The 22,781-nt window shown below is 36.2% G+C and overlaps 1 protein-coding gene and 1 long non-coding RNA gene across 4 annotated transcripts in view; one reads left to right on the top strand and one right to left on the bottom strand.

Moving 5' to 3' along the window:
* The window catches only part of SAMSN1 (SAM domain, SH3 domain and nuclear localization signals 1), a 170,790-nt gene that overhangs the window by 113,200 nt on the left and 34,809 nt on the right, over window positions 1–22,781 (top strand). For all 3 annotated transcript variants that reach the window (XM_024927031.5, XM_055105188.1, XM_003819190.3), the window contains one exon: window positions 21,586–21,657. In XM_024927031.5, coding sequence (XP_024782799.4) covers window positions 21,586–21,657 — 72 coding nt within the window. The remainder of the gene's footprint in view (window positions 1–21,585; window positions 21,658–22,781) is intronic.
* The window catches only part of LOC117977301 (uncharacterized), a 63,218-nt gene continuing 42,729 nt past the window's right edge, over window positions 2,293–22,781 (bottom strand). Inside the window, exons 2-3 of the long non-coding RNA XR_004668379.3 lie at window positions 4,889–4,963; window positions 2,293–4,393 (exon numbers count right to left, since the gene is read on the bottom strand). This is a non-coding gene — a long non-coding RNA (uncharacterized LOC117977301). The remainder of the gene's footprint in view (window positions 4,394–4,888; window positions 4,964–22,781) is intronic.

Here is a 22,781-nt window from a genome sequence, read left to right as displayed (position 1 = left end):
CCAGCCCAGCTAATTTTTAATTTTTTATAGAGATGAGGTCTCCTTATGTTGCTCAGACTGGTCTCAAACTCCTATGTTCAAGTGATCTTCCCATCTCAAACCACCTCAGCCTTCCAAAGTGCTGGGATTACAGGCATGAGCAACCACAACTGGCTGTTTTACCTTCTTACTACTAGTGCCCATTACTGATAGTGATTTTAAAAACTTTTAAGCATATACAGTATTCAGATTTGATGAGATGTTATTGCATTACACTCTATAAATGCTTAAATTATAGAACATAACAATTTTCCTTGTCTGTTTTTCCAACTAAAATATTTTATTTTTCTATATTTATCATTGGTTTATTTTCATGTCAGTTGCTGTGCTTACAGCTTTTTGTACACTAATTTATTTAATATTTGTAACAACTGTGAGAGAATGACTCTTATTTAGCCTCATACGTAAAGAGCCTAAGGCATAAGGAAGGTCAATTACCTTGAGGAAGACACAGAGTTAGATGAAAAATGAAACTGACATGAAATATGTTAATTTCCAATACTTCTGTTCTTAATATACTGCCTTTATAAGCAACAGGACTGTAGATATTATTTCTGTTTCCACCTGAATTGCCAGCTAAAGTTTATGGAGATCAGGGAAGCCACGTCTGTAAGAGCGTCTGTAAGTTTAGAAATCGTCATTCCTGTGTCTGACTATGCAGGAAGTTCATCAAAGAAATCTCTCTAGGCGTCCACACACATGTCAACACCTACAATTGTAAAAAAACTTTCTTTCTTTTCCGTTCGTTCCTTCTTTCTCCTTCCTTCCTTCCTTTTTTTTTTTTTCAGGGTCTCACTCTGTTACCCAGGCTTGAGTGCAGGCACAATCACCACTCACTGCAGCGTCAGCATGCCTGAGCTTATGTGACTCTCCTGCCTCAGCATCCCGAGTCGCTGGAATCACAGTCCTGCACCACCATGCTCAGCTAGTATTTATATGTTTTGTAGACATGGGGGTTTTGCTAGATTGCCAGGCTAACAACTTTCTTAATATTCAAATATTTTTAAAAATGACCTAATATTGAAGTAAGCACCACATATCTTCCCTCTGCAGCTAGCATAATACTTTCAACGTAGTAGACTCTCAATAGATATTTGTAAAGTGAATGAAGTTTCTTCAGTCTACTCTAGGGGTGTCTAATCTTTTGGCCTTCCTGGGCCACACTGGAAGAAGAAGAATTTTCTTGGACCACATATAAAATACATTAACACTAAGTATAATTTATGAGCTAAAAACAAACAAACAAAAAAAAAAAAGAAAAAATCACAAACAAATCTCATAATATTTTAAGAAAGTTTATGAATTTGTGTCGGGCCACATTCAAAGCCGTCAAGGCCACATTCAAAGCCATCATGGGCTACAGGGTAATACACCCTTGGTCTACTACATACAGCCTGGTTCAAGTATGGATACTCACTCAAGCTATGTACCTTTTTTTTTTTTTTACAGGATTTTGTTTGTTTTATCTTTCTTTGTTTCTTTCTTTATTTTTCCATTATTATACTTTAAGTTCTAGGGTACATGTGCAGGTTTGTTACATATGTATACATGTGCCATGTTGGTGAGCTGCAACCATTAACTCGTCATTTAGCATTAGGTATATCCCCTAATGCTATCCCTCCCCGCTCCCCCAACCCCACAACAGGCCCTGGTGTGTGATGTTCCCTGCCCTGTGTCCAGATGTTCCCATTGTTCAATTCCCACCGATGAGTGAGAACATGCGGTGTTTGGTTTTCCGTCCTTGCAATAGTTTGCTCAGAATGATGGTTTCCAGCTTCATCCATGTCCCTACAAAGGACATGAACTCATCATTTTTTATGGCTGCATGGTATTCCATGGTGTATGTGCCACATTTTCTTAATCCAGTCTATCATTGATGGACATTTGGGTTGGTTCCAAGTCTTTGCTATTGTGAATAGTGCCGCAATAAACATACATGTGCATGTGTCTTTATAGTAGCATGATTTATAATCCTTTGGGTATATACCCAGCAATGGGATGGCTGGCTCAAATGGAATTTCTAGTTCTAGATCCTTGAGGAATCGCCACATAGTCTTCCACAATGGTTGAACTAGTTTACAGTCCCACCAACAGTGTAAATGTGTTCCTATTTCTCCACATCCTCTCCAGCACCTGTTGTTTCCTGACTTTTTAATGATCGCCATTCTAACTGGTGTGAGATGGTATCTCATTGTGGTTTTGATTTGCATTTCTCTGATGGCCAGTGATGATGAGCATTTTTTCATGTGTCTTTTGGCTGCATAAATGTCTTCTTTTGAGAAGTGTCCTTTGCCCACTTTTTGATGGGGTTGTTTGTTTTTTTCTTGTAAATTTGTTTGAGTTCATTGTAGATTCTGGATATTAGCGCTTTGTCAGATGAGTAGATTGCAAAAATGTTCTCCCATTCTGTAGGTTGCCTGTTCATTCTGACGGTAGTTTCTTTTGCTGTGCAGAAGCTCTTTAGTTCAATTAGATCCCATTTGTCAATTTTGGCTTTTGTTGCCATTGCTTTTGGTGTTTTAGACATGAAGTCCTTGCCCATGCCTATGTCCTGAATGGTGTTGCCTAGGTTTTCTTCTAGGATTTTTATGGTTTTAGGTCTAACATGTAAGTCTTTAATCCATCTTGAAGTAATTTTTGTATAAGGTGTAAGGAAGGGATCCAGTTTCAGCTTTCTACATATGGCTAACCAGTTTTCCCAGCACCATTTATTAAATAGGGAATCCTTTCCCCATTGCTTGTTTTCTCAGGTTTGTCAAAGATCAGATAGTTGTAGATATGTGGCATTATTTCTGAGGGCTCTGTTCTGTTCCATTGGTCTATATCTCTGTTTTGGTACCAGTACCATGCTGTTTTGTTACTGTAGTCTTGTAGTATAGTTTGAAGTCAGGTAGCGTGATGCCTCCAGCTTTGTTCTTCTGGCTTAAGATTGACTTGGCAATGCGGGCTCTTTTTTGGTTGCATATGAACTTCAAAGTAGTTTTTTCCGATTCTGTGGAGTAAGTCATTGGTAGCTTGATGGGGATGGCATTGAATCTATAAATTACCTTGGGCAGTGTGGCCATTTTCACGATATTGATTCTTCCCACCCATGAGCATGGAATGTTCTTCCATTTGTTTGTATCTTCTTTTATTTCATTGAGCAGAGGTTTGTAGTTCTCCTTGAAGAGGTCCTTCACATCCCTTGTAAGTTGGATTCCTAGGTATTTTATTCTCTTTGAAGCAATTGTGAATGGGAGTTCAATCATGATTTGGCTCTCTGTTTGTCTGTTATTGGTGTGTAAGAATGCTTGTGATTTTCGCACATTGATTTTGTATCCTGAGACTTTACTGAAGTTGCCTATCAGCTTAAGGAGATTTTGGGCTGAGATAATGGGGTTTTCTAGATATACAATCATGTCATCTGCAAACAGAGGCAATTTGACTTCCTCTTTTCTTAATTGAATACCCTTTATTTCTTTCTCCTGCCTGATTGCGCTGGCCAGAACTTCCAACACTATGTTGAATAGGAGTGGTGAGAGAGGGCATCCCTGTCTTATTGTTTCTTTGTAGCAAGTCTGTTAATATGTGTGTAAAAATGTTTGTGTATAAGTACAACTGTAACTCATTTTAAGCTTTATGTTAAGAACTCTAATATACCCAATGTTATGAAAGAATCCCATTGTTACCTAAAGGTAGACCTTGGTCCAGGTTAAAGAATATGGAAGAAATTTTGAAAATAGAAAGACATGGATCCCACAAATTAAAGTTAGTGACTGTAATTAGAACATCTTGGCCTTTACTTGAGAGGGATTAATGATCCGTGTTAATAAATTTTAGCAGGTTTTTCTTTGAGTAAAGGAGATTCAAGTACCATTGTTATTTTTGAGGGAAATGTTAGAATAATGACAGTTCTGGAAATAGCCTTTTTTTAAACCATTTTTTTAATCTAAAGTGCATACTAAATGAGACACCATTAGTGTCACAGATGCTAATTTTCACTAGCAATGACTGAAGTGGCATTCTTTCCCATTTGCATTTGATCCTAGTAATGATGAGAGGTGATGAGTTGATTATGAGCTGTTTTCACTGCACTGCCTGCTGTGCAAATTTATGCTCCTAGACAAGGATGACACATAGTTGTACCATTAAAGAGCTTTCTTCACTGTTTTTTTTGTATCAAGACTGCTAGGATACATTTTTAACTCTTATCTAACCAGGTATAAGAAAGAGAATAAGTATTTATATGCACTGGTGCTTACTTGAGGCCAGGTACTTGTCCAAGGTGCTCATGTCCATTATTATGTTTAATCTTCTCAAAACCCCAGGAGGTAGACATTATTTTTATCTCCAATTTACAAAGAAGAAAAAAGCCCTGTAGATGCAAAAATTTTCCACAAGTTAAAAGATTTGGGATTTATGGCACAGTTTTTCTGCTTCTAAGCCTGTGTCTCTCTCCTCCTACTCTCTATTACTTCTTAATCTGGGGTACAATTTTTGTTGAATGTTTGCCTTTTCAAACAGAGTTTTCTGGAATAAAATACATGATATAAAATGTAGGTAATATGTTAGATTTACTCTTTTCCCCTTTAAAAAACGGTGGCTATAAGTAAATATTTATTTTACCTTCTAGTTATTACCTCCGTCCGCTCCAAAAACAAAACAAAACAAAAAACCAGATATCTCAAAAGGTTGTCTTCATTTTTGTGTTTATGTAGCATTTATAGCATTTTAAAAAGTATTTTTGATAAACTATAATGCAAACATAAAACCAAATAAGACAAGTCAGGAGAAAATGAAGTCTAGAACATGTTAAAATGTATCTCAAGGTTCATCAAGGCTGACTTGAATCTAAGAACTTGCTACTCACTGTGGTCCTATAGAGCAACAGCATGGGCATTCCAGGAGCTTGTTAGCCATGTGCATTTTCCAGTCTCCCCCAGGCCTACGAAATGAAAACATACATTTTAACAAGATACTCAGCAGTTCTGTGAGCACTTTATAATTTGGAAATGATGCTCTAGGTCGATGGTTTTTGGAGCCTAGGCCGAATATTTGAATCACTAAAGAGCTTTAAAAAAAAAAACTGATGATTGGGTTCCATCCCCAAATATTCTTATTTACCTAATATAAAATGTGACTGGACATCAAGAATTTTTAAAGTTTTCCAACCTGGCAGCACTTTTTTCTACTTTTCAAAAGACTTAAAAGTTAATTCACTAATCCATGCATTCATTCATTCATTTATCCTTCAATGCAACAAATGTCTATTAAATGCTTATTATGGACAATACACTGGCGATACCAAGGTGAACAAAAGATACCATATTTACTGGAGATGACAGACAATAAATAGGATAAATAAGTAATATATACAGTATGCTAGATAATGATAGGTGCCAAGAAGAAAAAAAAATTAACAGAAAAGAAGGATTTGAAATATGAAGAACTAGAGAAGCCTTGGTGAGAATGGGACATTGGAAAAAGGACCGGAAGAAAGTGAAGGAGCTGGTCTTGGGATTGGTGAAGGAAACTGTACTCTGGGCAGAGGGAAGAGCAAGTGCAAAGGCCTTGAAATGGGACTGTCTCTGGTGTGTTTGAAAAGCAGTGGGGCAGAGTACATAGCGGGAAGAGCAGCCGCAAAGAGCTGGATCACTGAAGGCGGTCTAGGCCATTAAAATAATTTTAGCTAGTGTTGAAAGATGTTTGAGAAGTGACAGAATCTGGCCTACAGTTTAGTGGGTTTATTTTGGCTTTTGTGTTTCAAATATACTGAAGGGAGTGAGACCAGTTAACAGACTATTGCAGAAACCAGGCAAGGGATAACTGTGGTTCAGACAAAGGAACGGCCCAGTTGACTTGGGTGTTGAGAAGACTCTAAATTTGGGATATATTTGTACTTACTTTATCCATTTGGGTATTTATAGGTAACTTACTACATGCTGTCTAAAGATGGCAGACAGAAAGTTTCCACTGTCCTGTCCCATTCTTGCTTCCAGTTGGTGCTTGCATGCCAAGGAGAAATGGCCTCATTCCATTGTTTACAGTCACCAGAAATTCACCCCTAAATTGATGTCTCACTTTCCAAAGGCTTCTTCTTCTTTCTTAAACATATAATTTTCCATTGGATTTTATTTTAATTCGTAGTTCACCTTTTAAATAATTTTTAGCCTTGACCACTTCTCTCCATACAAAGCACTAATACATTTTAGCTTTTCCATTTTACAGAATGTGAATCTGTAATCAAGTTTTATCCCAAGCAGGTAGCAAAATGTTTGGGGCCAAATGTATTAGCTATACTTGAAAAGTGTTCAGATAATATTCAGAAAGATCAGATGAATAGCTAGAGAAATGACAGAAGTGTAGCCTCCCCTTTGTTTGGAAATTTGGATATTGTATTTTATAGGAAGCTTTATAAGGTCACTACCTTGACTACCAAGATGCTGGATTTGTTAAAAATCAATTTAATCAGACCCTTATCTCTTTAGTCTTTCTTTGCCTTGCTTTGGAGATAAATAGTTTCAAAATCCCTGAAAACTGTGTTTTTTTTTGTTTTTTTTTGTTTGTTTGTTTTTACAATAATGGAATCAAGTCCATGCTTTACATATCCGTTTCCAAATTTATCATTACCAAACTGATCCATTTCTCCTCCTTTCTAGTGTTAAAGATTTCGATGAACTTTCAGAAACAAGACATTCATATTAGCTTCTTAGTAGAAAACAAAAATGTCCTCCATTAAGAATTGATTAATAATAGCAGAAGATTTTAAACTATCTCTGTTGGTAGATGAAGTGATTCTTGCATAGATAGAGAGAGCCATTTGTCACCACAGCTGGCTAAGTCCCCCTCCTTCCTTCACTTAGTCTGTATTAGTTTGCTAGAGCTGCCATAACAAAATATCAGAGTCTGAGTAGTTTTAACAACAGGAATCCCCTTTCTCACACTTCTGGAGGTTGGAAACCCAAGATCAAGGTGCTGGCAAGGTGGGTTTCACAGAGAGCTTTCAAGGAAGGATCTGTTCTGGGCCTTTCTTTTTGACATGTAGATGGCTGCCCTTTTATTGCCTCTTCATCTGTGTCTGTGTGCTCCTGATGTCTCTCTCTGTGTGTCCAAACATCATCTTATAAGGACACCAGTAGGAATGGATTAGGTCCTACCCTAATGGTGACATTTTTTACTTGATTTTCTCTTTAAAGGCTTTATATCCAAATACAGTCATGGTCTGAGGTACAAGGTGTTAGGGCTTCAAACATACGAATTTGTGGGAGTCAATTCAGCTCATAACATAGTCCGTGAGCTTGTACTAATTGGAAGTGAGGATTAGGTTTTTAGTTGTTTCCTTCCTTCCAATTACTCTAGATCTTTCTCCACTTCCAGTTGACCAATCCCTTCAGGCTGCCAGCCCCACATTTGACTTGACTGCCTTTACCTACACTCTCCAGTCTTTGTTATTCTTTCCTTCCTCACATCCAAATGTAACTCCGCCACAACCCACTAGACCTCTATTAGGAATCATTTGAAAACTAAAAAGTAAAACATCTGTTTGACCCCCTTGACCCATGCTTTCTGGCTGCATATTAAAAAAATAGCAAAAACCGTGATTACTTTTGCACCAACCTAATATTAAAATCATCTGGGGTGTTTTATAAAAATACCTATGTCTGGGCCCTAATACCAGATCTTCTGGTTTGGTTGGTAGACTGAGGCCCGTGTTCCTGATGATCTGACCACTCTCATACATTTCTGTCTGTGCTTCTCTTAGCCTAAAATGCTCTGTGCTTTTTTTCCAACTCATGAATTCTTATCTATTCGAATTTATAGGTGGACTGTCACTTCCTCAAGAAAGCCTCCATCAGTTACCCCAGGGTAGTGTATTAGGGTCAGTCTAGCAGAGCAGTAGGTAACGTGAACTAAAGGCGTAGAGACCTGAGTGTGAATGTCTTACTTTGATCTTTCTTAACCAGGGGACTTTGAACATTTTCTTAAGCCTCTTGAGCCTCATTGTGGTAATCAGGAAAAGGGGAAGTCTTAAAGCATGTCACATAGGGTTGATGTGAGAATTAAGAAAATTACCATATGTAAGCTTCCTAGCTGGTAGTACATGTCCATTTAATAATCTCTCCTTCTGGTGGCGGGCACCTGTAATCCCAGCTACTTGGGAGGCTGAGGCAGGAGAATGGCGTGAACTCGGGAGGCGGAGCTTGCAGTGAGCCGAGATCGTGCCACTGCACTCCAGCCTGGGCGACAGCGAGACTCCGTCTCAAAAAAAAGAAAAAAAAAGTCTCTCCCTCCTTTCTATTTTCATTGTGCTTGTTCCACATTTCTCTGTTTGTTGTTGTTGTTGTTGTTGTTGTTGTTTAAACTCACAGTTTTTCAGTATGTGCTCCCAATTAGATTCACCATCAAGAACAGAGGATCAGGGGATGTAGCTGACTCATATTTGCATCCCTGGGATTTTTGTTGAGGATTCAAGAGGGATTGAACTCAGTCTACCTGACTTTCAGATTCCGTGTGCTTTTTATAACACTTTGGCTACCACTGAAAACATTGATAGTATAGAACGTAGTAGTGATTTCTCAATATATGTATGAGTGTGAAATGACTAATGGATAATATTAGTCATCTGCAGAAGTAGTCTACTCCAGAAGATAGTTTGTAAATGCGTCACTGATAAAGATCTGGGTAACACCCACATCAAAACAAAGTAACCATTCCTAGAATCAAAATAATCACACATTGTAATGTAATCTGCCTTAAAGACAAAAAGTATTAGCAAAAGGGTGTTGCTTTGCAGACAGCCTAGAAATAGGTGGGAGAGTAGAAATTTGCCACTGTGTCTGCAAATCATGCAAAACAGCTGAAGCAAATATCCCTTTTGGCTGGACAGACTTCTCTTAGGTGAGATGTGTACCTAAGGCTAGGAGAAGAACTTCATGTCTCTAGTCTTAATACCACTTAATTGACTTTACTTTGACCACCACATGAATCAAGCAAACTTCCAGCAATGATCTGGTGTCCTGCGTAGGGTTTCTTTCAGGGGAAACAATTTTTTGATCAGTCAACATGAATATGCATTTTTCTTGGCAGATGAATTTCCCACAGCAAATCAATGCTCTCTTGGTTAGTATTGCCATTTTTGATATCTTATCAGTTTGGTTTATGAATTAGTCACCTTGAAGTTGTATATTTCTGCAAGCTTAAAAAATAAAGTTCCCATACTTGTTGAGGTGAGGGCGTGACCCTGGACATAGAGACGTGATACCTGACCAATGTATTGGCTTCCTAAAAGGATTGAGCTAAGATGCTAACTGGCTTCACTTCCAGGTGCATTTTCTCTACAAAAGGAAAATGAATACAATTAAATAACTAAGTTTCTTTATTATATTTTTTATAGTTTTAACAGCTTAAACTCCTGGAGTAAGAGTCAAGTCAAATTTATCTTGTATCAAAATCTACATAGTGATATGGCATTCGTCTCAGTATTTGGTTAAAAAGAGCAAATTGGAATTTTCTGGGGTTTTTTTTCCCCTGAATACTTTACGTGGTTACAGTTATGCTACTGCTATTTTTAATTAAATAAGAGTGGCTGGGCATGGTGGCTCACACCTGTAATCCCAATGCTTTGGGAGGCTGAAGTGGGAGGATCGCTTGACAGGAGTTCAAGACCAGCCTGGGCAACATAGTGAGACTTTGTCTCTACAAAAAATAAAAAAAATAAAAATTAGCTGAGCATGGTGGTGCACATGTGTAGTCCCAGCTACTCAAGAAGCTGAAGCAGGAGATTGCTGGAGCCTAGGAGTTCAAGGTTACAGTGAGCTATGATCACATCACCGCACTCCAGTCTTGGCAACCCTGGAGCAAGAGACCCTGTCTCAATAAATAAATAAATAAATAAATAAATAATAAAAGTAATAAAATATTAAATATATACATTTTGTAATACTTACGATTATAGTTTCTTTATATTGTAAGTTATTACATAGCAATCATCTTTTATCTTTTGTTTGATTTGTATGTTAGGACATCTAAAAATTTCAAATTACTTTAAGATTATGACTATCTCACTGTATTTAATTATCAATTATGGAAAAGTCATTACCAATAAAACAAATGTTTATAACTTTAAAAATACAGTTCCTTCAAAGATAAATGTTCTACAATTATTGAACATTACATTATAGGTCAAGGAGTGATTATAAACTGAGTTTCTTTTCACCACTACTCTTATATTTCAACTCTGCTATTAACCCCCTCAGGAGATTGAAGTATTCATCTAACCAAATCCCAGTTTGCTAAAAGGTAAATAAATGTAATTGACAATAAAAATAGTTATAGGACACTAACATCTCTTCCAAACATCCTAACATGAACTTACTGTTTTATTTTCCTACCCATTCTTCCTCTATTTGGGATTACACACCATATATTTGCCCCCACATAAACATGTCTGTTCTTACTAAGAAAAAAAGTGTTTAAATTCCTAAGACCAGCAGCAGCGGGTGCTTCCTGGGATGGGAATGTTTATAAGCTTTATGATATTAACTGCAGCACTCAACCTCAGGTGGCATAAAGCATGCAAAAAAGAACTTTCTGTCAGTTTTATTATTTCTAAAAAGGTTCCCCTTGAAGCAGAAGAGTGACCTTGCTCTGCTGAGCTGACATATGCCACTGGATTAATGGTCAAGCTCTGCTGGAGGGAAGCTCATGGAAACATTACAACTCCAGAAGCTGGGCTGGCGGTGACCATTAATCAGGGGGCCCAAAATCATGCATCAGACACACTCATTTAAAAGTAGTAAAAATGACTCAAAAAAAAAAACTTTTTGAGAATTAGCTTATTGTTTGTCATTACTTGTGTTCAAGGAGATCACAGAATGACTAAAATATCCCTTGGGCAGACCTTTAGAAAGGTTACTGTGTACCCAGAGGCCGAGTGAATGCAGAGGACTTTTAAGACTAATGGAAGTAAAAGGGAGTTTTTGTTCCAGATAATTTGATAGGAAAGTTGGTTAAAAGGATTTTGTTTTCCCAACTTAATTTTTATGTCTTTATTTAACCATAATTTCAAAGTAATGAGTACTATCAATGTTTGCCTCTTGGTGATAATTTTATTTTATTTTAAAAACTGGAGTGACTGGAATTTACTAGTGTAAAGATGAGATGGGTAAACTGTTAGGAAATATTTCAGGAAACTAAAGTTTTGTTAGCATACTCAATTATCACATATGTTTAAAAGTTTTGGGGCTTAAAAGTACTGCACATTTTTCCATCATGTTAGATAATAAAAAATTTTCGAGATTTCCTCTCTCTGATTATTGAAAAGAAAAAAAAAGCTTGCATCTAAGATCCTGAAAGAAATTGCTCAATTTAACTTAGCTAATAATAAGTTACTCTTGGGTTTTCTTTTTTAACTCCTTTGATGATAAAATTGAATAGACATAATTTCTCTTTTATACTTTTAATAGTTTGTCTTTTAGATCAATGACACTATACAAAATACATATGATAAATCTTATTAACAGTACAACAAATAGAAAAATCAGTCACTTATTACAAAAACCAGAATAAATTTGGTATTTAAGTTTATGGTTAATGTAGTAAGGTCTATTGAGATCAATATTCAAAGTTATTCTTCTCTTAACTAATAGTTGCTTTTTTAAACCATCATCTTCAATATTACCTTTTGTCTATTTGCCATATCCTATACAGCAGTATTATTTAGGCAGAATTATTTATTTGTAGAATTATTTGTTTTTGAAGTTTAGTTATAGAATTAAAATAGTTGAAAATGATGTGACTAGTTAAAATATTATTTAATATTCTATAATAAATAGAAAAATAAAATATGCATAGAAAAGACAGTTAGTTTCCAAACTTATGGAAGAACAATGTATATTTTTTGCAAATTGAAAATTTCAGTCATCCATCTTTTGAATTGCCCTCCCTGTATCAAGGTACCTAGATAACAAAATCAGTAATGCAAAATTTGCTCAGGGAAATAATTTGAGTAGAGGTGGCAAATGCAGTTCCTCTCTTCTTCCCCTAAACACCCACTGTCTTCTGTAACCACTGTGGACACAGTTAATCATGACTTTTTAACTCTGAAAGTGGCTTTAGAACGCTTCTCAACACAGCTTTTCATGAAACTTTGACAAACTATCCATGCTGGTGCATGAGTTGAAAACTTTTTGCCAATTTTAGTTTCAAGAGATAGTTCATCCAGACAATGAAAAATCCCAGTGAAATATCCCTATAACAAATAAAAAACATTTTTATAGTGACCTAAATGATTATGTTTACTAGAGACAGTATTTATTTCTCTCCCATGAAAGTTTGGGAGAGAATTATATTAGATATTAGACACATTTTTTATCATCCAGTGATCCATCTTATACATAGCATATGTTCCACTACCTTTCTTACTTATCATAACTTTAGCAATCACAATCTTCGGATTTGGTGATTATTTCTTCCTTTTTTTTTTTTTTTTTTTTGAGACGGAGTCTCACTCTGTTGCCCAGGCTGGAGTGCAGTGGCTCGATCTCGGCTCACTGCAAGCTCCACCTCCCGGGTTCACGCCATTCTCCTGCCTCAGCCTCCCAAGTAGCTGGGACTACAGGCACCCGCCACCACGCCCAGCTAATTTTTTTGTATTTTTAGTAGGGATGGGGTTTCACCGTATTAGCCAGGATGGTCTGGATCTCCTGACCTCGTGATCTGCCCCCTCGGCCTCCCAAAGTGCTGGGATTACAGGCGTGAGCCACTGCGCCCAGCCAGATTTGGTGATTATTTCTAAAGAGCCTCTTGTTTAACAATTATACAAATCTACTAATTTTTGAAAATGGTTAAGTGAATTCAAATTATATTGATTCCAGCTAATTTTACTCCCAAAATCTGTGATTATTTTAGTGTACCATTCTGTAGACAAACTATAAATTAAGTAGGTATAGGTATAGGCACACAAAATGCCTTTCAGGTACTAAGTAGTCAATACAAATGAGTATTTGTAAATGAATGAATGCAGATTTCCAAGTTGACATCTACTATACATTTTAACTTCTTTTATTTTGTATATGAATATGATCTGCTTATAGGAATTGATTCTATATTTGTGTATCTTTCATTTGAACAGGATTCTATTTAGCTCTTATGGTTTGGAATGATTTGGTCCATGGTACTAATATAGTATACATTTCTCTCAGGGTTGATTCTTATTTATTCATACCGACAGCCCTTACTCTGAGTACTAACTTGAGCAATAGATGCCACTTAGTGTATTTATGTTAAATTATGTGATGCAAACCCTTATGGTCTTTAAACATCAACAAATTATTGTCATTAGTTACAACATGATTAAGTTCTAATTTAGTTTTGTGTAACTGTGAGATGTAAGATTTTTGACATTTAACTTGAAGAGTAATGTAGGATCTGTCATTTGCCATGGTTTTGCCCAGGTCTCACGACTGTAGGATTTTTATCCATTGGAGATACATCATGTAATAACAGCAATCAATATGCACTAAAACGTTCACTAAATGGCATCATAAAAGGGTTTCCTAAGGGAGGTGAGACTTAATCCTGCCCTTGAAGAATGCGCTGGGTTTGAGTAGGTGGAATAAAAGAAGACCAATACTCCTTGAATAAAAAACAGTAGGAGCAAAAGCTTAGAGATGTAAGTGAGTTCGTCCACAGTGGCCAGCAAGAAGTGTTAGAAATTCTGCTAAATCAGATTGACTAGCATTACCCGTTACCATACAGAATCACACAGGCACTGAATGCTGAGTATGAGCTTTAATTTGTTGACTGAGGAAAAACTATTTAAACACTCTGAGCCTCAGTTCTCATCATCTGTGAATTGGAGAAGTTAATGCCTAACTCAGAGGGGGATTGTGTTTATCTAATGAAATAATTACGGATAAATAGCATGGCATGGAGTTTGGCAGATGGAAAGCTCTCGGTAACGGTCATGGCAATGTGGAGCAAGCTTTACATTTTGGAAAGAAGAATGAGATGATGAGACATGGTACTGTAGATGATTAGAGGGGCAAGAATTTGGGGACAAATAATCTGAAAGTTGTTGCATTGGTTCAGGAATTAGCACACACTTGAGTAAAAGTAATGAAAAAAATACCTTCAATAAAGTTTGGAGAAATAAATGAACATATGTACAGGCTGGGAGAATGTGCATTTGTGGTGTGTTACATTTTACATTAAGTGTCCAAACTCTCCAAAGAGAGCAATGAGCAAATACCATTTTCCAATGGGGCTGGTAAAGGTTCAGAGGTTGGGCCAAAACAGATCCTCAGGGGAGCAGGACATAAGCACAGAGCCTTTTTTTCGTACATCTGCCTTGCAGCCCAGAGGCAGGCAGAGGGTGCCTTATGGGCTGGGGCAGGCATAAAACTGGGTTCCCTGGGGAAATTCTTGAGAATTTTAAGGAAGTGTTGGCATAATGAAAGAATTCCAGGAGGACCAAGAAGTACCATTTATTTATTTTAGTGGTACTTATTTATGGGCTTATTAGTTAGAGAAGAAGAGAAAGAAGGAGTAGAAAGTGCACAATAACATAATTTTATAGGAGTGAGTAGGCCAAGCAGAAGTTTCGCAATAGGGAAAACAAATTGAGCAGTTCACGGTAGTGTCATCATGGGCACATTTTCTAAAGCTTTTCATTTCCTTTTTAATAGTTTTTTAAAGAATTGATTATACCAATTCTTTGGCCATCTTATGCTTTCTACCTGAAAAAGCAATATTTAAAACATGTAACAGTACTATTTAATTTTAATATTTAAAACATATCAAAATATTATTTAAGAACTCCTTTCAAGTAAAGTAGAATATCATAATTTCTATTCATTTCCCAGAAGTGTAGCATGACTTACAGTCTATGGATACAATGTAAATAATAAGAATGAGATATGGTTGTACATTTGAGTCTTTTTTACTCATCAAACTTGTTGCAAAAAATAGGCTGGTATGAATAACCACTTTTAGAAGTTATGGATCATTCTGCATTTTTTTTTTTTAGTTCTAGTTTCTTTCCTTCAGGTAATCTTTGAGATGGTTTCAATTTGCAGAAAACATTTCTAGTGTCACAGCAACTTCTGAAAGCAAATCTTTAGCATGGAAATTTTGACAAAACATTGTAAAACCATGGTGGAATCAGAATCTGCACTTCTTGAAGCTATTTTGCAGTTGATAGAAAAGTTACTGAACCAGAGAGATAGAATAGACCAGCTTTTGTTCTTGGAGTCCAGATGTACATTGAAAATATTTAAAGCATTGATATATGTTTGAGCTTTGGGTTGCCTTTATCCCTGGATAAAACGTGAGTGTCAAAGACGAGGCTTTACAGCTCTAGTTGTCTTTTAGCCATCAGTTTCCTGATACCCCACAGAAGTGTATTCCACTGGTACCACATGACACTGAGGCAATTCTAACTGATTATTTTAAGAGAGTTAAATTTGTTTCACCTCTTCAAAATATCTGAGTACCTGAGTTAGTTAGAACAATTAAATCCTCGAGTGTCTTTGGATAAAGGCTGACAAGCTTATTGAGATTTAGCTTTTATTATAGTAGAATATTCATATAAGGGTGTGCTGAAACAGAATTCTGATCTTTGAGTACATTACTAACCAACGTTCTTTGTGCAATATTTAGAAGAGGTAAGAACTTGTTGGGAGAGTGTGTGTAATTTTTAATTTGCCAGTATATTTCAAAGTACTGCAGATGTGTGACTCACATATGCAAATCTTTTCTTTGAAATAGACTGTGAAACTTTTCCACCAGCACCTTACCCAAATATTAAGTCATGCTGGAGATGAGATTTCATTTGAAGACTCCCAAAGTTAGTGGCTGGCTAAGAAAGAAAATGAGGGTCAAGTTCTTCTGGTTTTGATCAGAAGCTTGATTCAGATTTCTACATAGAGACCCTCTAATTTTCATTCATGTTCATAAACACAGGCTGGTCAGTATTCTAGGAAACCGAGTTAGTTTCATTCTTTCTATCAAACTAACTTTGCCGTAGTTTTTATTCCGCTCAGAAAGCAAGCCTCCCGGAAAGAAGACAGGATCTAGATTCTGTAATGGAATGGCACAGGGAAGAGTATATCAGAGTGGAGAATTTTTTAAAAAGAAATGTTTTGCCAGTTCTAGTTTCAACAGTTTCCTTATTGAGAAGAGCTAGATGATAACTAAGAACACTGCCAGCTTTATATCATGAAACAATATTCTGTAATAATTAGGATTGTTTTGCAAAACTGGAGAGGTGACTAATAAAAAAAAGAATCTCCTTAAGTTCTTTATTACTCATTAGATTGCATAGAAACACACATACACAAATGTGTTCAAACACCCCAGCTGACCCTGGTTCTGTACTATTTTTGGGTAAGCCAAGCGGACTGTGCGGAAGAAGGTTAACTGCACCATGTGATTGCAGATAGTCTTGAAAACAGTAATCCAAGGGCACATATTTATATCAGAAAAGTTAGTTGTATTAAAATGAATTTAGGAAACACAAGTTTATTTTGTTCCCTTTCTGTACTTCCAAACAACCATGACCTAAACCATATTATGATTGTTTTTAAACAAATTGATTCCTCATTAAAGTTATGAAACTGGCTGGGCATGGCAGCTCACACCTGTAATCCCAGCACTTTGGGAGGCCAAGGCGGGCGAATTGCCTGAGGTCAGGAGTTCAGCATCAGCCTGGCTAACACGGTCAAACCCTGTCTCTACTAAAAACACAAAAAAATTAGCTGGGCGTGGGGGTGCATGCCTGTAATCCCAGGTACTCGGGGCGGGGGGCTGAGGCAGGAGAATCGCTTCAATCCAGGAGGTGAAGTTTGCAGTGAGTCGAGATGGAGCCACTGCACTCCAGCCTGCGTAACAGAGGGAGACTCGGTCTCAAAATAAGTAAATAAATAAATAAAGTTATGAGACCACTAACTTTTATAAATAATTTTAGCTATTATATAGAAATATTTCTTTTGATAACCCAACAATTTATTATGGAACATTTTAAATATATGTAAAATTAGAGAGTAGTAAAATCTACCCCCATATAGCCACCGTCCAGCTAATGATTCAAGAATGGCCAATTGTGTTTCTTCCTCACAGCCGCACATTTGCTGCTCCTCACTAGATTATTTCAAATTGTATATAAGAGAGTAACATTACTTCCTTAACATCAAATAGCTAGTCATTTAAAAAATTTACCTAGTTGTCTTTTGATGTTTTTGGTATAGTGGTTTATTTGATCTATATTTAAACAAGATTCATGGATTATACTTGGATAATATGTTTCTGAAGTCTCTTAGTTTATACTTTAACTCTTTCTTAAAATTTTTTTATAGTGATTTGCTGAAGAAGCTGGGTTGTTTTGCTCTGTATTTTCTTGTCTGTATTTTTTCTGACTGACTGTATGTTCTTGGTAACATTTAACATGCTCTTCTGTCTCTTTTTTTCCTTAAATGTGGTAGCTAGATACAGAGCTTGGTGCGATTGCTTTCTTGCTTCCTTTCTTTCTTATAAACAATATCTCATTAGTTGTATTTAATGCTTCCATCACAAAGCACATATTGTGGTTATCTCCTTTTGTGTGATTTTAGTGGCCATTGATGATCGTTGCCTGGATCCAACATTGCATTAGGGGTTTGCAAAATGGTAATCTTATTATTTCATCATTTTTAATTGATTAGCTGAAGTATGAACATATACAGAACAATTTCCCCTCATCAACTATTTAGTTGATGAACTATTTAGTTGATGAAATAGGTTTCATACAGGAAAGGCAGATTAAATGTCTAAGTTGTCCCTTTATTTGTTAGTTTTCAGAATATAATTATAACATTTCCCATTGTAACGGATGCATTTTTATTTTTAGTATCCTTATGAACTCATGAATTTTGACATTAGATGTATTTCAATATATTGCACTTTTCTCCATTTTACTTTTTCTACTTACACTGTATGTTAGAGGTTATTCTGTTGCATATAAAAAGATGTATTTAATTTTTTACAGCTTCATACATTTGCATTGTGTGGATGTACCATATGTTATTCAATCAGTATCCTCCTGATGAACATTAGGCTTTACAGCTTTTTGATAATATAAAAGTGCTACAGTGAATATGGAAATGTAAACAATTCATATACAAATGTATTGCTGATAAAGACATCTAGAAATGTAATTCTTGGGACAAAGGGCAAATGTATATGTAATTTTGCTAGATATTGCCAAATTTCCCTCTATAGGTATCGTGCCATTTTACAAATGCATTTCTAATTGCATAAGGAAAGACTGGAAACATTCATGTAGAGTATAAAGACTAAATATGATCTAAAGTCAACAGACACAAAGAATTATATAAAATATATATAGCATTTTTATTTAAGCTCTTCTTTTTGACAGCTGCTTATTTATATAATAACTCTGTCTTGATAAGAACTTCTGTCATAAGATAATATTTACTAAGTCTAATACATTACAATTATATAAACAACATTATCAATATTCAAACACATTCTCATTTATTAAGTACTATTATTTAGGAAGCAAGCTTTGTTTCCATATAATTCACCTTGTTATCATAAAACTTTGCAAGAACAGAAGTTATAAATGTGTTCATTGTCCAGACCTCATAGTAGACATTAGTCCTTTTTTGTCATAAGCCATAATCTATACATCATAAAACCATGTGAGAAAGTTAGTTACTAACTTTTAAACTAGAGAATAATGAACAAATATAAATGTTCTTTTAAATATTTAGATTTTCTTCTTAAGGGTGTCTTAACATGGATTGATATACTTCTATGGCATAAAGCTATTGAGTAATTAGTGATGAGATGACTGACAAAACCCAAAGTAATAGTCCAGTGTCCTTAAACCACGACTCCTAAATCTGCTTTTCTTTATTGATATAATGAGGGGAGAATTAATTTTAAAAGGTGGTGGCTATTGATTACTTAATGGAAGAAGATAGTGTAGCAAAATGCTGAAACGAGTCTATTCTGTGCCCTCCTGTGCAACAGGACCCATTATCCCATTGTGGAAATCACACACTTACTCTCGTTAATATTTAACAGGCTATATGTAGGCTACAAAATTGCCTTGGGCATGGGCTCCAATCAGCCATACAATGGTTTCAAGTATATAAAAGAGTAATAGATTTCTGTGTGTTCAGATTGTTTATAAGCAGGACAACAATACGCTCAATTCCCTTCTGTGATTGCTGAGCAATGACAGCCAGATGGAAACACCTCCTAGGCAAGTTGGAGTGATTCATATTCTGGGAAGCCACTGTAGGCTAGTAAGTACTACATAAGAAGAGTTTGTATTTTCCAGTGTGGTTCTCGGTTTCAGCTTTCGTTTCTGCTCCTCTCACCACAGGCTGAAGGGCTCATCCAGCCGGGGTGGCAAGTCAGCAAAAGGCGTTAATTGTGTCTAACACAGCTATCATCCTTGGGGCAATATTCTGTATCACACTGTCTATCAAGCTAACCCCTTGCCAGAGGTCAGGATCTTTTCATTTCAGTTCTTTTAAAAGGGAAACAAAAATCTTTAAAGATAGCTGGTAGGGAGACATAAGAGCTTCTAGGGACTAGGAGCCCTTGAAGTTGCCTTGTACTAAAATGGGCTATGATTTCTGAAAGGACAATATAGCAGGTCCTCCAAAAACATAGTTTTCTCCAACATCATTTTGTTATAATAATATTGATGGAGAAAAAAAAAATCAGTTCCTGACCAGGGTCACTGTCTGTGCAGGGTTTGCACAATCTTCTCATTTCTGTGTGGGTTTCCTCCCACATCCCAAAGAAGTGCATTCCAGGTCAATTGGCATTGGCGTGTCCAAATTGTTCCACAATGAGGAGTGTGGATGTGTGCTTCAGTGTGCCCTGCGATGGAGCAGCACCCTGTCCAGGGCTGGTTCCTGCCTTGTGCCCTGAGTTGTGGGGATAGGCTCTGGCCACTCACAGCAACCCTGAGCTGGAATAACTGGGGAAATAATTATGTTAATTTTTTAAATTAATTTTTCTTAAATGTATGTATGGATCGCATTTGTTTCAGTGTTTACCATTAGAAGTGTTTGGGTCTTTATTTAGAAATTTGATGATGTTTTTGTGATGAGAAGTAGATCACAGGAACTTGTTATTTGAACTTGTGATTTCAAGTAGCCTATGGTAAAGTGGATTTTGTTACACCTGGTTTTGCTTAAGGTAGCAATTTCCGAGATCCCATCGAGAGCATTAAGGGAGGCCTTGTTGTACAAGGTTTTATAGATTACTGACTCCCATTATTAATTTTCTAAATTACCAGATTATATGTCAGTACCACCAGTTTGTTTTTAAAATATGATAAACTTGAAATAAGATAAAGTCCTTTAGAAAGAAAATAGTCTCGGGATTTATGAGTACACAAAGAACCCAACATCAGATATCCACCATCCCAAACAATGCATAAAATTAGATAGTGAGGAAATATCAATTTTTTGACTCAATGACTCCAAAGAATTTTAAAATATGTTTAAGGGATTCATTTATTTTGTTGCATATCAGAAATTATTTATAATTGCCTGCCTACATTGAGTTGCATAATAAAAATGTAGCTGTGTAAGCAAAAGGTATTCAAGGCAACATCTTCTATTAACATACTGAGCTTTTTCTCAAAACCAGTGAATGAAACTGACCCAGAGATCTCATTGTAATTCTATGTTAAATGTGGAAAAATTCCATTTTACTCCCAACCTTGGACTGTGTATACCTAAATGCTGCTTTCAATTTATTAGTAAGTCTGTGTGTGTGCCTTCTTTTTCTGATACCCAGCAGAGAATTTCAAATGATCAAGAGTTGGTAATAGAAAATGCACTTATGTTCTTTTTTTTTTTTTTAAACAAACTTGATCTTTTATTTTCATTTTTATTTTAATTTTTGGGGTACATGTACAGGATGTACAGGTTTGTTACATAAGTAAACATGTGCCATGGTGTTTTGCTGCACCTGTCAACCCATCACCTAGGTATTAAGTCCATCATGCATTAGCTATTTTTCCTGATGCTCTCCCTCTCCCTGCCCTCCACCCCACAGGCCCCAGCGTGTGAACAAACTTGATCTTTGTGAGGCGTAATGGTGGATCTACTCAGATGCTTGCTTTTTGTTTGTGTTTTGTTGTTGTTATTTGTTTATTGGTTGGTTGGTTAGTACTACATGCTGTTAAGTTTGTGGTTAGCTCATTTCAAGAAGCTTTAGTTTGGAATTCAAGGATTCTTCAGCTGCCACTTCAAAGAGCAAAATTAAAATAAAAAATTTAAAATAATTTAACGAAGATTTTCTCCAAGGTGCTTACTTAACGCTATGACAAAAAGCGTAGAAAGACATTTGATCAACTGTAAATATAAAAATGTTAATAGGTATACCTTCACAGCCTTTGGATATTCCAGAGAGAAGAGCTTTTTAAAGCCTGTATTTGCAAGAGACGGTGCTTATTAAACTATAATCTAATATACTTATCAGTTTGGGCAGTGAAAATAAACTCTAAGTTTCCTTTCCTTTTTCTTTTCTATTTTATAGCGAAGCAGCAGTTTTGGGAATTTCGATCGTTTTCGGAATAATTCTTTATCAAAACCAGATGATTCAACTGAGGTTCGTAGTTTATTCCATTTTTATGAATGTTATGCAAACACATTATGAAATATTATGAAGACAATGTACTTTTGCAAAGTAAAATAAGAAAAATGAATACATTTTAAAATTATAGCCTTGCATATGTTTTTGTGATAAATGAACAAACCATTATTTAGTACTGTTGTGGAAAGCAATGGGTTCTTGTCACACGACCAGGAAAATTTAGGCACACAGACACATTGTAGGGTGAGTAGGGCAGGGTATATTGGGTGAAAAGGAAAAAAAAAAAAGAGGAACTCTCAGCAAAGCAAGATTCCTGCTAGCAGGCCCCTACCTTACAGATTGAATCCCAGGCTACCACATAACAACAAAAGAGGCCAGGCTCCTCCCTGCAGCAAACCACACGACCTTCCCATAGCTCCATCCCCTTCCCCCAGTGCACAGGTGGGCATTATTAAGAGAGAATCAGTTGGGAAAGGGTGGGCTTCATCCAGGATCATCAGTCTGGTTTTTCAGCCTTCAAGCTGTTTTAGGCTCGAAGGGGAGGTTTCGCAAGGGACCGTTGGCTGTTTCCTGTCTCTATCAGTACCCAGTACCGTGCTGGGCATTAAAAGTAAAATCTTATTTTAAGAAGCCTAACAGATGTTTGGGAAAGCAAAACATGAACCCGAAAAGATAGAATTCAAACTGACACTGACAATTCCAAATTTCCTGAGTATTTCTACTATAAAACAATGTGAGTATACATATATGTACACATACACATACATTGTATTTATACACATTATTTGATAGATATATATAAAATGTTATGTAAGTTGTAATTGCTTTAAATTAGAACAAGATTAAGTGGGCCAACTGTAAATTTGTTAAGGAGAGCATACAGCTGCTCAGTTGGACTCTCACACTTCAATGTACACTGAAACATCCCATTGGTGAGTGCTACATACACATTTGTACACTATGAACATTTTAACTGTAGCTTAAGAAGAGCTTCCCATAAAATTAAGTTTACGTAATAATTTCAATAATATGTTCATTTAGTTGAGCACTCACGATGAAATAAGCACAATGCTAACTTTATCTATCTATAGCAATTTACCTATTTATAACATAGGAACTGTTAGTATATCTATTTTGCC

This window comes from Pan paniscus, chromosome 22 (genome assembly GCF_029289425.2).
Source record: "Pan paniscus chromosome 22, NHGRI_mPanPan1-v2.0_pri, whole genome shotgun sequence".
NCBI lineage: Eukaryota > Metazoa > Chordata > Mammalia > Primates > Hominidae > Pan > Pan paniscus.
The sequence above is the reverse complement of the archived record's forward strand: the minus strand, read 5'-3'. Positions and strand labels throughout refer to the sequence as shown.